We start from the raw sequence: 15,099 nt of genomic DNA, 5'->3' as shown, positions 1-15,099 counted from the left end.
TTCCCCCTCCCCACCCCTCACCTTAAATCTTAATTATTGGGTAATTGTACAAACTTACCTTTATGACTTCTTTCAACGTAGAGATTAAAGCATAACACACCTCGGGAACAATACAAGATATCAGTTGTCTAGACACTTTAAACAAATACATCAAGCTTACGAAAGAATCACCAGTAGCTAGATATCTCAATGTTATGGCGAGTCTCAATTGCTCTGAAACACATTGTCTATAATTTGTGTCTCTTTTAGCAATAATTGGTCCAATTTTTCCCAAAAGGTACTCAAAATCATGACAAGAAATTCGTGTAACATTTTTAAAGCCACTCAAAGGATCAATTTTTAATTCTTCAACAAATTCTTTTGTTGACTCACGATTTTTCAGGAAAGGCCGCACCAATACTCGCGGTTTTGCTCTATTTTTTTTCAATAAATTACCCAAAACTATACAAACGGCAGAACAAATTAAAACACCCTCCTCCAGACTCGACATGGTGGATACTGAATCGAAATTTGTTAGCAACTGCAAGCTCCACAGAATTAAATGTGCTGCACATTTTCTTCGCGCACTTGTGTCTGTCACAAAATGTGCGCTACTTTTACTGTAGGTGGAGCAGGGTCTAATAAAATGTTTTCAAAACGACTGTTGTGCGAAGAAATGTTCGCGCACACCATGTTCCGCACACAAGTTTGGTGGATCCGCAGCTTAAGATCCCCAATCACATCCACCTTTAAATCACATTTTTTATGAGATACTAAGGCGTTCTCGTACTTTTTTCTGCTTTGAATAGTATTGATTAATAATGTGAATATCTTCGAAAAGGTTTGAGATATCGATATGCGGTTTCCGCCATTCATTTTTTCTTGAAATTACCTTTCGAAATCATGTATCGCATGACCACCTTCCTATTAAAAAAAAATTAAGTTGCATTCAAAATGGTGGAACCAAGATGGCGGACCAGATTTTTAAAGTCATAGTAGAGTAGTTTTTTTTTAATTTGAGTAGAATCCCCAATCACAACCACCGTCAAATTTCCTTTGTGTGTGAGATATTAAGCCGTTCTCGTACTTTTCACCCACTCTGTATATACTGGATAGAAGACTTATAGGCCGATAGTTCTTGAGTTCCTTTATATCTATCACCTTTCTTGAAAAGCAGTATCAGGCTGGATATAACCATATTTCTGGAATTCTGGCGCACCTGAGACATATATTGAATAGCTTTGTCAATATTTCGATGACAGCATTTCCGCCTGCTTTCAGGTGTTCGTTGGTGATTCCATCCGGGCCGCCTGCTTTCCCTTCCTTTAGGCGATCAACTGCTCGCTTCACCTCGATTTTCATAATAGGCGGGTATTCTTCATCTTCACCTTCGTTCCTCTGCTGTTCTTCACTTCCTCAACCAAAAACGTCCTTTTCACATCCATCGGCATGGTAGAGCTTCTGATAAAAATCACAAATGATTGCTAATATTTCTTCTATTTCTCTCACTTTGATTCCACCTTCATTCTTCATAGCAACCATCGTGTTTCTACCAAGTTGCTGTAGCCTATTGAATTGCTTGATGCTATTGCCGAGCTTGATAGTCTCTTCCAAATCAGATATTTTCCTCCTGCTTGTCCATTCGTTCCATTTTCTCCTTATAAGCTTTGAGGTTTCGCTGAATTCAATGTTTTCTCTTCCAAATCGTTTCAGTTTCCTTCTTTTCTCTAGTAATTTCCCTTGGTAATTTCCTTTTCTTGTTCTCTTGTTCGTTGCCTAGCATTTGTCGTCTTGTTGTTCTAAGAGCGTTTGTCAATTTGTTTGTTAGCAATCATCGAATTCATCAATCGTTTCTTCAATCAAGTTCATTTGTAGTTTCTCCCCAAACGATAAACCTTTCAAAACGACTGTAGTTAGTCTTGTGAATCTTTTTTCTGGTATCTTCTTCGGTTTTCTTTTACTTTTAACTCAATTCTTACAGGTCAATGATCACTTCCGGTGTTTATTTTGTCTTCTGTATCCACATCCTGAACAATACACTTCTTATCCACTATAAAAATCTATTTCATTTCTTTCTTAATTTTTCTGGAAAAATGAGTTCATTATAAACATGTTTTTCCCTTCAATATATTCAACCAGTCGCTCTCCACGTTCGTTCCTGTCGTCGTATCCTTATTTTCCAACACATTTCTCTCCATCGTTCTTCCCTATTTTTGTGTTTAGATGACACATAATTAAGTTGTTTTTCATTTTCCATAACTAACCTCTTCCAGATCTCCGTAAAACTTCGATTTCTTCTTCGGTTGATTCTTCCCTTTAAGTGATTTTGAAGTTTCCAAATAATAACAGAGATTCTGTGAGTGTATTGCTTGGGGCTTATAATTTTCTTCTTCGGTATATTATTAATCAAAAATCCTGTTCCAGCTGATGGTCCATTTTCATTTGAATACAGCATCACATCATTTTCCATCATTAAACACATTTCGCCATCTCTTCTTACTTCTGCGAGTCCCATTCCACGTTCTCTAATTCTTCTAATAGTTGTTCAACTCTCCAATTCTCCCTGAGAGATCTACAATTTTATGTATAACTTAATATCTAACTGTTCATTTTTTCCGATAGTTATCATGTCCTTCCCAAGATCCTTAAATACGTGTTTCGTTTTGTTGTTCATATCCAGATCCTCCTTTATTCTTACATGTTCGAAGTCTTTCTCTTTCGATAATTTGAATTATTCTTCAGTACTTCATTCCTAGTATAAGTCGACGTGAATGTCACTCTAATTGGTCCGTCATCTTTGGTAGGGTTCAGTCGTTTAAATTTATCTATATCTTGATTTCTGATGTTGACACCTACATAATTTAACATTCTAATTATCTCTTCTCTCAGAACCCAATAATTAGTAACACCTCTTATACCGAAAATTATGACATTCCTAGGCCTACTTCTATAGTAGTTTTCTTTTTGTTCTCGCTCTAATTTCATTTAAGATTTCATCTCTTCTACTTATTTCTTGAGATTTTCCAAATCCTCATTGAATTTGCTTGAGATATTATCAATTTTCTTTTCTAAGCTGTGTAATTTATTCAATTTATTAAGAATCTCATCTACTTTTGCTTCCATATTGAGTATTTATTTCGTAGATGAATGAATGACCAATTTGGTTTGGAAAATGATTAAATAGTCTCCTATAGCAATGAACTAATCTCGTTAGATGGATGACCAGTAAGTGATATGATTAGAGATTCTATACTTTCAAACCTAAACAACGTCGGAGAAACCTTTCACAAGATAATACCTCTCTCACCTTGCTGTAGGTGACCGCTGCATTGTACGGTACAAAGTCCAATTCTCTTTCTTTAGTTCATAGCTTTTTCGGAATAATGCTATTGATTTGGACAAGCTAAAACCTAACCTCAACTATGAATATTATAGATAGAAATGACTTCAACTTATTACTTGTACAATAACCAAAACTGATACTTATGCAAAAGGTACACAATAAATTTACTAAACAAACTTAGCAAAATTCTGGTGATTCACTTTTTCTTATTAATCGAAATCGAAGACTAAACACGGAGCTAAATCGAACACAACTCTCCACTACAAGCGCTTATCTGATACAACTGAATAGCAAGCGATATAAAAATTTCTGTCAATAATGACCGCCATCTTGAATTTTTCAATGATGTCGGATATTTTTGTTGTTTCCATCATCAATATACTTATTCGGCTTGTTGTAACGAAGAGATTGAGACCATTTGCAAGTCTCTATTTTAAAGTAGTCATGGAAAAATCGATTTTATAGTTCTAGCTAGTTACCTCATGCGTATGGAAAAATGTACCAGAAATCATGCAGGGTTTTCTTTGGAGGGCGCTGGAGAACTCATTTTTTGACGTACAAGGGCATGAAGATATATCGTTTCAAAGTTTAAAAAACGCTCTAAATTTCATAGATTCTAAATTTCTCTGTATCTCTTGAACAAAAAAGTTATAATGGAAGAAATTTGAAAAAAATTAGAAAAAAGTTTTTGGGGCTTTTGAAGGTTATAATTAAAAAATATGCGTTTTAGACGAAAATTGTAGAGAAAGATTTGTAGAATATTTTCGTCTAGAAAACGGTTGAATAACTTGAACGGTTATTGAAATACAAGCGATATAGTAAAACCCTGAAAATTTTGGCGGCCATCTTTTTTGCGAGGTGTTTGCCTGTGATTTCGACTTATCATCATCACGATCCTTATTATGCTAGACCTAACGTAGAAATTGAGACATCTTCACCGACGGCTGTTACCCAAAAATGACCATGGAGTGGATTCATGACATTTTTGCCCGGACTAATTTGGCTCCTAAATAATACATTTATTATAAATTCATATACAGTATTTTCTGTCAAATATTATTATTTCTCATTATTTTTTCCTTTTCACTGATTTTTTACTTGCTATTTGGTCTTTCTTGAAGCCATCCTAATCGGTGATTAATAATTTTCAAGTAAGTAGACGGAAAATAGATCCTAGTCCATTAATTCTTAGCTCACATCACTTGTTATTTCAATTGCAAGAACTTCATAAGAAGCGACACAAGTACATTTATTCATTATTAATCTATTTATTTATTCATTCATCTATTGACAATAGATACAGTACGGTGTAAGACTAAGCAGGCATCTATCAAAAACTACTTCAATCGATAAATTTTGCAATTATTATTGTAGAAATATTATTTTACAAAGTTTATAAACGACTTTAAAAACATTATTGGCGAAGTATGCTTCAGAGTAGCAATCTGAACGATTCTAGTAACTAGTTTAACTTTTCTGATTCAATTAATTTATTCCATAATTCCTATTGCAATTCATAATATGAGCGTTATTAGAAAAATACATTCATAGCTACTGCAATATACTATCATCAAAGTAAAGTGCAAAATTCAAGAATGAAAATAACTTATTCTATAATATAACTCTTATACGATATTCTTAGAAAAATGTATCTCCATCATTTCTATATTCGTTCCTGTTATAGGTTGCTATTCAATTAAAGTTTGATTGACAAAGACAGTTCTTTGAAATCGTTTCAAACACAAGTCTTGATGCTTTTTCCAATTCACAGATACAATTCAATTTTGAGTTTTTGTTGGCAAAAAGAGAAAGCTCATGGCAGCGTGTCGCTTCTTAACGCTGCCCGACTATAGAGTCTATATTAGAGATTTACTGGACTCTAACTAGTAGAAAGCTCTAATCTGATAGAAAATTAGTCTGCCTGGAAAAGTAATAGGAAAACCAACGATCTATACATACTAACTGGATAGAGAACTGCATGCTGAAAGAACCGGTCCAGCTGGGCTGAGCGCTCTCCCCACCACAAAGGGGCAAGAAAGGCACAGCGCTGGAAAGCTCCCTTGCTTTTCTATTACACTATCAAACCCTTCTTGACAAAAATTCGCTTTATATTCTCAATAATCTTACTTATTGATAAAAAGGAAATTTTGAAGACACACAAAGCATGTAAAACAAATATGTAATATTCTGAATTAATATATTTATTTATTAAGCAATAATTAAACACATCATATAATATTTTGTGTTTGCAGTACATATATGTAGCATGTACTCTACAATTCAATGAAATTTAAATAATTTCACAATGAATATAAAATTGAAATTATCTAGTACAATCTACCCAATCAATTATTATGAATAAATATATATTATATAGGTTATATTGCACATTGATAATCGAATCGGATCTATCCAATTTAATCTAAATAATCAATAATAATTTATAATGCAAACTATATTCTATATTGCACAGATATTGCACAGTATCTAATTTAATCTACCTAATTGATAATAACAATATTTACAATCAAATCGATACGATTACAATGAGAAGCAAACATTATTTTTAATCTTATAAACTCTAAATTTATCTAATCTATAATCACAATATTTACAATCAAATCCAAACAAAATCAAATATTATTAAATAGAATAATTTTAGTGAACTTTTGTCGGAGCCCTGTTCTATCTATATTAATTTTATTTGTTTTTCCCTTGCCAAATGATGGCCTATAATCTTCAGGTCTTGTTAGATTTACCCGTTGGTTGTTCTCACCAATATCATCATTACTGAAATAATTTTTGAATAGGGGATTTTCAAAATGCATACATCTTCTCAAAATGATATTATTCAGTACTTTATAGTTTTGAAGTGTATTACTGTAAACAAACTTGACAATTTCCAATACATCTTTGCTTGGCCTGACAAGTTTGCCATTTGATATGTAGTCAGTGAATTCTGTGAAGTAGTAATTTACTCCATCATTCGATAATGAGTCAATACACTCTTGGCATTTTAGAACTCAATACAATTTTAGACTGAATAATAAGCTATAAATACAAAGTTTATCAAACTTTGACTGATTAAGTGTGGTTAGAAGGCATTTAATTTATATGTGCAGCAAGTTCATAAATTTATGTATTCCCATATAATCTGGAAAATAAAATTAGTGATTATTAAAAAATCTATGACTGGATAATGCACAACTATTTCTTTTCAATAGCCAAAATAAATAAACTATTTACAGAATACACTCGGAGTAGAAAAAAATGATAGTGGAATAATAAGAATAATAGTAATAATAATATGAAACGTAGTAATATTAAATGAATAGTTAGAATAATGGTATTTCAATCTAAATAAAACAATAAATATATTCAACTTACTGATAAAATGAAATATCACTTCCTTTCTTAAATCTGTTGGTGCAATTGTATGCAGAACATGAAGCAACCATCGTGTAAGGTGCTCGACCTTTGGAGCTTTAATTAAAGTTATTAATGGTGCATAGACATCGATTAGCCTACTCGAGTAGCCTACTGCCAGCTGGAGGCCTATGCACCATTAATAAATTTAATTAAAGCTCCAAAGGTCGAGCACCTTACACGTGTGCCCCTTTATGGAGGGGATGGCTGAAAAGGCGCCGGACCGTTTCTCAGCTGGGTAAGCCTACTCTGTTCGCTATCCAGTTAGTATATATAGATCGTTAGTATATATAGATCGTTGAGGAAAACTATGCTTTCACGTAGGACATGCTTAATAATGTTTTGGAAAAAATAGTACATAGTACACATGAGGATCAAAATTAATCTGCCTGGAAAACTAAAGGAAGAATAATAGTTCTTTAGGATGTAGGATGTGCTCATACATTTTTCTAGGAGATTTTTTCTCTTGACGGATTGAAAACTTTGAGCCTGTGGTTTATAGTACAAATGATGCTCTAGGCCAGTATTTTCAGGTAGGTTAGAATGTAGTTAGGTTAGGTTAGTTGTCTATTATGCGATATTTTTGTGCCTCTTACAGAATGAAAAGTACGGGTTAAATATATGTGGCGAAGGGGGCGAATATGAGACTTTTACACTAGACATGCCCTTGTTCGCTAAATCTCTTATCATGTAAGTATCATGTGATTGAATCCTATCATCAATGTATGTCGTGGTTACATTATGCTGTTGTCATTATTTAATTATTGTTGTACATGCACTGAACGTTACATGAATAGTGGCTTGCAATCTGGAAGAGTATATTTGGGGCTTTAGAATAATTTCGTGTTAAAAAGTTGATTGATTTAAGAGAATTAAGTCTTTTTTGAGGTGATGAAATGATGTTGAAAAAGTTGTTTTTTATAATTCTGATATTTTGAGTGAATAGTTATTGTTACAAACCAAGGGTACTTGGACTCGAATATGTATAACCAAGTTTATAATTTACCAAGAGCTATTAATTTTTAATTTATTATTTCGGTGCCAAAAATGTGTCTTACTCATTTGCAAAGCCATTGTTCATGTCATGTATAAATGATAAAATGTTTTGAAATGTTACAATTGATCCAAAAACTTTGTTTCAAATATTCATTGATTATTTGAACTGCTATAATTGATCATTTGAATTGTTTGGTGAAAGCTTTTTTTTTATTTCTCAATTCTTCATGACCTGAAAGTTTTACATTGTGTCCTGCATGTTATTTTCATAATTGATTCAAAATATTATAGAATTTATGTGAATGACTACTCAAGTACTGCATGCTCTTTTGGTTCATACAACAGTGTAAATAATGTTGTTGAATTTGAATTCTCTGGTTTTTCATCAACACACATGATACTGACGTGAATAGAAGGTTTTTTGGGATTCTTTGATTAAATCTTTATCAATACAATATTTTTAGAATTTTATGTAATAGAGTTTCCAGGATTATAACTCATGAAGTTGGTATAAACTGGCATGTGTTGTTTATTGGAATTGACACAGGGTCGTTATTTGTTTTATAAGATAGAAATTACTTCCAAGTAACATATTTTCTCCTAATTTTGGGAAACAACTCATTCCTCAGCTCTTCGCGAACTGTGCATAACATTTTTTCATTACATTTTGTAAATGTTTTGTTACGACTTTTCTAACGAATAATACTTAAACTGTGGGAACATTGTTATTTGTTCATTGAAAACACAAAAACTAATGTATGTGGGCATGCTGCTTACTATAAAAGTTATAATATACTGAAATGCAGCATTAAATTTTTAATTAGAAACAGAATTAGTCAGCATGGAATATTCAGACGATAATAGTAGCCTACATCACCTAGTTTAGATAAAATGGGTTGCATACATTCAATAGAAGACTAGATTAATTTTATATAAAATCATGTTCAATGAAAAAATAGGATGCATGGGGAATATCTCTAGGTTCATTTAAAAATGTCACCTAGTAAGAATTTTAGATATTTTGCGATACCGATTGCATTCAAGAGCCTATAATTTTATAGAGAATGCAGCTGAAATATTTTGACATAAATACTTTGATACTTTGAAATACCTAGTTTTTCTAAGATTCTAGGAGCATGCGCTTTGGAGTTTTAGTGTATTTTCATACTTTATCCAATCATCGAAGACAATATTATTGGGTTTACGGTTCACAGTATTTCTTTGATAAATTATCGTCTTTATTTGATTTTCTTCAATAGCCCTTTTTTTCCAACAACTATTCAAGGTATCGCATTGTTGGACGATATAACGTGCCTTGATTGAATAAATCAAGCCCATTTTCAAGTCTTGAAAAGATTCTACATGGAATATTAGCTTTCTTTTTGATTAGTAAACCAATTATATATATGTAAACTGATTAATCTATTTAAACTAGAGTAGTAGCACAAATAATAAATAACATGTTTTACTCGTGTTAGAACAAACAGTTGGGCTGTGTTCTATATCTATAATAGGTCTTACCTGATGAATCCAATAATTAGTAGCTATAAACATTCTTACAATATAGAGTAAATTATAAATTTTCTATTTATAAATTCTAAATGATCTTATTACTTTTAGTATTATTTTTTTATAAGTTATCTAATATTCAATTGTGTTTTTTAGCGAAGAATTTGAAACTGTGATTCACTCCAACGATGCCATTGCACCTGTCGGCTACCTCAACTTTGGAAAAATGAGACTGGTAGAAAAAGAGGTAAGACTCGATTTAATTTCTTCATCACCTATTTCTTCATCCCCATAATTATATTATCCCTCTTATACTACTTGGCCATTCCCTGCTTTTGTACCTAGTTTATGAATTACAATTCCTATTGAGTGGCTTTCTGTCAATGTTATAGTTAACAGTATTATATTCTCTTGAAATGATGTTAAAAATGTCTTTCTACTAGTGGAAACCTTCCACGCCTTTTTAATGCTAAAGGATTCAGTCAATGTATATTGTCCAACGAACTTGATCCATATATTGGTTCAAAAAATAAGAAGTGTTGAAATTTTTAAATAGATTGATGCCAACTTATATTGTCCAACGAACTTGATCCGTATAATGGTTCAAAAAATAAGTGTTGAAAATTTGAAATAGATTGATGCCAACTTATATTGTCCAACGAACTTGATCCGTATAATGATTCAAAAAATAAGAAGTGTTGAAAATTTGAAATAGATTGATGCCAACTTATATTGTCCAATGAACTTGATCCGTATAATGGTTCAAAAAATAAGAAGTGTTGAAAATTTGAAATTGGTTGATGCCAACTTATATTGTCCAATGAACTTGATCCGTATAATGGTTCAAAAAATAAGAAGTGTTAAAAATTTGAAATTGGTTGATGCCAACTTATATTGTCCAATGAACTTGATCCGTATAATGGTTCAAAAAATAAGAAGTGTTAAAAATTTGAAAAAGATTGATGCCAACTTATATTGTCCAATGAACTTGATCCGTATAATGGTTCAAAAAATAAGAAGTGTTGGAAATTTTAAATTGATTGATGTCAACTTATATTGTCCTATGAACTTGATCCGTATAATAATTTAAAAAATAAGAAATGTTGAAAATTTGAAATTGATTGATGCCAACTCAGTTAAAAGTTGGAACTCGTTACGCTTGTTGAAATATTGAAGACTATTGATGTGTCAAAGTGACAGTGTGAATTTATTTGTTTCACCTTCGCCTCATTAAACATTAAAAGGTCATCAAAGAGTCATCCTGTCCCTAATTATTCATTTATCAAATTTTAAAGTAAACACTTTGAAATATTCATTTAATCAGAACTAAACACTCATTTAAAACATAAGAAAAACTAAACACTTAACCATGGAATGAACCGATTCCCAGTTTGATTTCAAACGAAAATTATCTTTATGAGGCGAAAATTAAGAATCTTCTCAACCAACTCAGTTTCTAGTGCCAATATTTTACTTCAATTATAAATCAAAAAACCAAACTCTTAGATATCAATTTTATGTGTCATTCGTATATTGAAGGTGAATTTTTCTTTTGTTTTTTCTCATGGAAATAAATTTATAATTGTTCAAATCAGAAATTAATGAATAAAATTTATGATAAAATTTGTGTGAATTGTTTTCAGAACACAAGTCATGAACTGAGCCTGCATGAGAGACTCATCAGGTCAGGCTGTCCTGTTAGAAATGCCATAGACTATATATCTGATATTGATGTTGTAGAAGATGTAATTGATAGTGAGGATGCTGATCAGACTGATGATGCTTCACAACCTGCTCTTCCTGTACTAACTCCCGATGATACCTATCACAAGGTTGGTACATTTTTCCATTCAATTACCGGTTGCACAAAAGTGATTAATTTCACGAGAACCAATCAGAGAAGCTGTCTTTTCTAAAAGGCCTTCTCTGATTGGTTCTCGTGAAATTAATCACGGTTAAAATTAACAGGCTTTTGTGTAACCTGGCCTCAGTGCAACAATATTATTTTTATTGGTCAAATAATTGAATGTCAGGTAATTATTTGTGCTTGGGATACAGGTTTCATATTTTTGTAAAGATTACGTCTTGAAGACTTGAAAAGGATATACATAAATAATATAAGGCTAGTCTGGTCTGCAATTTTATATAATTCTACCATTTATATTGGTAGTCCATCAGAATTGGCTGGAATTTACACATTGTTCGCAGTTGGATTGAATAGTTGAATGCTAGTTTTGGTCTGAAGGGAAGTCCCTTGGATTGTAAATTGGAGTGTAACTAGAAAATGAGAAAGTTAAATATAACATTTAACATTTAATTGAGAACATTCGGATTGTCTTATAAATTAGAATTGGAACCGTTTTGGGCTTTAGCCTGTTGTGATACTTTTCAAGAAGTTGTATTATTGTAAATATTATTCAATAAATAAATATATTATGAATGGTTTGATAAACTAATGATGATTTTCCAAAATGAATCAAAAACAGTATCTTGAATCATCTGATATATTTTTTTTCAAGTTGTGCTGATGTCTGGTCAAAATTTATCTCATCTCAAGTATTCTTCAATTTCTTTTTGAAAAGTTATTCTAGGACAGAAAATATCACTTGGAATATCACACTTCAAAACCTTCTTCAGCTTCTTACATAAAACACAATGGTAAACTAGTAGTTCTGTGAACAGTAGACCTCACGCAGTTTTCTCATCCACAAGTATCTGATGTCACGTGTTCTAGTTGATTCAGTTGAATCACAATTCACAATTGAATCATAATTTACTCTTAAAAACTGTTAAGGTGTGTATAGATCAAAGACCTTAAAGATGCATAGACTCACATGCAGCGCTAGTGTCGTACTTGGAATTGAAATCCGCCATTGAGGGAGCAACCCATAAGATTATTACATACTAATGCCACCAATGCCTTTGTGATCTATAGTATTACAAATATTATATATATAATATCTCGTGCTAAAATACCCCAATGGCGGCCTTCAATTTCAAGTAAGAGCTATCATTGGGAAGGCATAGGCATTGTGGGTCTATATCTCTTTAAGGTCTTTGGTATAGATATACGCGCCGCGAACATGAGCAATAATTCACTTTTAATCAGCTGATTATATCTGTATTTTTACAGAAACTGTAAGATACAGTTATAAAAAGCTTGGCATCAGCTGATTAAAAGTGAATTGTTCGTGTTCACGGCACGTAAATCTGTACGCACCTTTAGGCTCAACTCACACTTACGTGACTCAGGTCGAGAAGAGACTCGAGTCTAATCGAGAGCATGTGTTTCCAAATGGTGACACTCAGACCAGTGGATTCTAGTCTCCGCGACTGTCACCATTTGAAAACACATGCTCTTGAGTAGAGTCGAGTCTCTTCTCGACCTGAGTCGCGAGTGTGAGTTGAGCCTTAAGCTGGGAGCCTTACAGTATTTGTATTCTCCAAGATCAAAAACTCACTTGAAAATGGCATAAATGTTGAAACATGTTGTGATAAAATATTTCAAAAAAGGGTACTGAGATTTTTATTCCTATTTATACTACAAGTGTAGCCCTAAACAGAAAAGAGTCAAAAACTTTAATGTTAATAAACTCGGTTAACGTTTGAATTTGTATGGTATCCCATGTGATGATTTATCAAGTTTCGTGATAATATTTCCTTCTGATAAAAATATTTCTCAACTATTTTGAAATTATTATTTTTTCAATCAAGAATATCACAATTTTTTCGGCATTATTCAGCTCATTTAATCATTTTTTTATTTTATTTTCAATCACCTATTAAATTTGTTTTTCAAATGTGAGAATATTGATACTGATGGGCACACATAAAAAAATTTGAAACCCTACCTTATGGAAATAGACACGGCCAGACATCTGTGTAATGCATGCAATGAATAGTTAATCCACTTGTCAGCTGATTAATTATGTATAATTCTATAGTCTGATTGATCCTATCTTTAAAGTAGATGATTTATATATAGTGATATCAGAGTATGGAAGAATTCCTTTTTTTTCATATTATCCTTAAAATCCGAAATTACTAAAAACCTTGTGTATACATCGACGCGCGGGTGAAAAAGGAATATTCCTGCCAAATCTCATCGAATTCTATCTACGCGTTTGGCCGTAATCGCGTTACATACAGACAGACAAAAGCAAATCAAGTTGAAACATAGACCTCACTACGTTCGGTCAATAAAACATTCAACTAATATAGCTAAAATTTTTCTCAAGTAATGTACTTTAATTATAACGATATTTTCTTGTTTTCCTGAGCTACAATCATAAACATCAAGAATTTGACTTGTATTACTCGTTCTTATACATTTAAAACCTTTATATACAGGATGGCCCAAGAGACATCACCCATCTTAACCTAGGTAACATAATCTCATAGTTATTGACCAAATGGGCTTATATTATTTTCCCCTACTTATGGATATAGAATACTATTTTAAACATACCATGACACAAGCAAGTGAATTGAGAGAAAAAGTCTTTCAAATACACGAGGCCAATCTTATTTTTTCAGTAGTTATGTGAACTCAAAGTTATCTATCACATTTGTTATATGATTACAGACGTTATACACTTTTGAATTGTATACATAATCACTTGTTACTGTCATACCTGATATCTGATCATATATACCACTGTTAATGATTCTATTTAGAGGAAAATACCTCTTTTTTGAAAGAATTGTCATTTCTACTCTTGATTTCTGATGTATGTGATCAATTCCTTCTATAGAAAAAATGTAAATAAGGAATTTAAATATTTATTTTGTTGGGTTTTTTTGTTGACACAGCCAGAGATTGGTGAAGAGGAGCAGGAAGATCTGTCGACAGATGCCAGCGTAGTGGTGAGTTCTCCATCGGGATGGACGTGGCTGGGAGGAATAGTCGGCGATAATCAAGACATTGCAGTCGCCACCAAAACAGCTCTATCCAATTTATGTGGTTAGTATTGCTTTAGACTTTTTAGGTCCGGTTTCTAGGACACTTATTAAACCGAATGTACCATTAAAGGACTCTTAAAGATTTAAGAGTCCTAGAATCCGATTTAATGGTTCATTAGATTTAATAAGATTTTCCTAGAAATCGATTTGAATATTGATTGAATGTTTCATTACCTTCAATAAGTGTCTTGAAACCCGGATCTCACTATATCAAATTTGGAACACTAAAATAGCGGGAAGATTTGAATTTGAACTAAATTCAGGAAAATCACAAGGGCCACAAAAATATTAAAGTTTAGGGCTAAGATATCACAATATCTACTCAATTCATCACATTGAAATCAAATTTCATAATCAATGACAATTTCTTCTACAGGTATATTATGCCGTGCTACCAATTTTTCCTTAAACGGTTGGAATAGCATTTAACACCTATCAACCTAAGGATAGTTGTCGGCTCCAATGAAATAGATTCTTGATAAACTGTGAATGGATCTATTGCCTATGAATGAGAAATCCAGTTTTCAGAGCAAATTAACTTATAATCTTCAGATGAATTTACACAAATACACAAAGAAAAATATATCTTAAGCCTAATTATTTCAGAGTTATTACAAACTAAAATACTTATCTAGTTTACAGTTGAAACACAGTGGCTATTGGCTTGAAAATATAAACAGCTAATTATGAACAAAACAGCACAAAAATTTGTATAAAACTCAATTTAAAACATTAATAAATTCACTTAAACAGACAATAATTCAGAGCACAAAATTACACACACAACAGCCAGCCATGTTTTCAGAAGAAGAAAAACCTAAGTTACAAGTCACAAAGCCAACGCCTTGTTCGGTATAGATCTTACAGACACGTCACCAAAAATT

General features: G+C 32.2%; 1 protein-coding gene across 1 annotated transcript in view; it reads left to right on the top strand.

Annotated features, from left to right (window-relative positions):
- Nucleotides 1-15,099, top strand: part of LOC111058949 (diphthine--ammonia ligase) — a 75,710-nt gene that overhangs the window by 41,123 nt on the left and 19,488 nt on the right. The window contains exons 6-9 of the mRNA XM_039437254.1: nt 7,347-7,438; nt 9,410-9,500; nt 10,897-11,085; nt 14,066-14,216. Coding sequence (XP_039293188.1) covers nt 7,347-7,438; nt 9,410-9,500; nt 10,897-11,085; nt 14,066-14,216 — 523 coding nt within the window. The remainder of the gene's footprint in view (nt 1-7,346; nt 7,439-9,409; nt 9,501-10,896; nt 11,086-14,065; nt 14,217-15,099) is intronic.

The sequence above is a fragment of the Nilaparvata lugens genome, chromosome 11, assembly GCF_014356525.2.
Source record: "Nilaparvata lugens isolate BPH chromosome 11, ASM1435652v1, whole genome shotgun sequence".
Taxonomy (NCBI): domain Eukaryota; kingdom Metazoa; phylum Arthropoda; class Insecta; order Hemiptera; family Delphacidae; genus Nilaparvata; species Nilaparvata lugens.
Note: the sequence above shows the minus strand (reverse complement) of the source record. Positions and strands in the feature narration are given on the sequence as shown.